The sequence below is a fragment of the Limulus polyphemus genome, unplaced genomic scaffold (assembly GCF_000517525.1).
Source record: "Limulus polyphemus unplaced genomic scaffold, Limulus_polyphemus-2.1.2 Scaffold1304, whole genome shotgun sequence".
Taxonomy (NCBI): domain Eukaryota; kingdom Metazoa; phylum Arthropoda; class Merostomata; order Xiphosura; family Limulidae; genus Limulus; species Limulus polyphemus.
The window spans coordinates 228,187-228,982 of record NW_013666914.1 but is presented as its reverse complement, the minus strand read 5'-3'; the positions used below and the strand labels follow the sequence as shown (position 1 = coordinate 228,982).

The window sequence follows — 796 nt, the reverse complement described above, 5'->3', positions numbered from 1 at the left end:
AGAGATGAACGGATTGTCCATAATTCAGAGGCGAGGGTAATTATCGAGCACTTTTCAGTGTAATTACCCATAAGTGGAAGAGATGCGAGGATAATTATCGAGCACTTTTCAGTGTAATTACCCATAAGTGGAAGAGATGCGAGGGTAATTATCCAGTAGAGTAAGAGAGGCAAAACTTAGATATATATAAACTGAGCTCATAAACCAGAGTAATTTTCAATGATTGAATATATGAAACCAGTTTAATTATCTATTGTATGAAAGTTAAAACATTTATAAGTAAGGTTACTGATAAGGTTAATTATCCACAAAAGGAAACGACCAGTAAGGGTATAAAAAATCGAAATTAAAAGTTAAAATCTTACAAATAATTTTAGTTCATTTGTGCTTACATGCAGAAAACGAATGGAATTTATGGAACATCAGCTGGCAAACTTAACAGGATTGGTCGAGAAGGTGTTGACGAGTCCATCTCCTAGGCAACAGTCTCTTGTTGAGGAAGTCAGCCCTACTCGTGGCAACGAGATTTTTAAAGAAAATGAAGGTTGTACTAGTTACTACTTACCAGACTAACCAATTTTTTAGCTTTGACATAAACTTTCAACCATCCTTACAACTGGTACCGATCTTAAATCTTTCTTATATATACTTAATGCTCCATGTTAAATTCTTCTTTAAATATATTTTTTAAAAATTTCACATAAACAGCATATTGTTTATCTGCTTGTTTGTTAATTTCTCTTAGTAAATTCTCTCCGAGAAACTTCAGCAATAACGAGTTACTTTCTTAATTAAA

The 796-nt window shown here is 32.7% G+C and overlaps 1 protein-coding gene across 6 annotated transcripts in view; it reads left to right on the top strand.

The window, feature by feature from the left end:
- LOC106463024 (coiled-coil domain-containing protein CG32809-like) overlaps positions 1 to 796 on the top strand; it is a 117,566-nt gene that overhangs the window by 60,055 nt on the left and 56,715 nt on the right. For all 6 annotated transcript variants that reach the window (XM_022390432.1, XM_022390433.1, XM_022390431.1 and 3 more), the window contains exon 8: positions 399 to 544. In XM_022390432.1, coding sequence (XP_022246140.1) covers positions 399 to 544 — 146 coding nt within the window. The remainder of the gene's footprint in view (positions 1 to 398; positions 545 to 796) is intronic.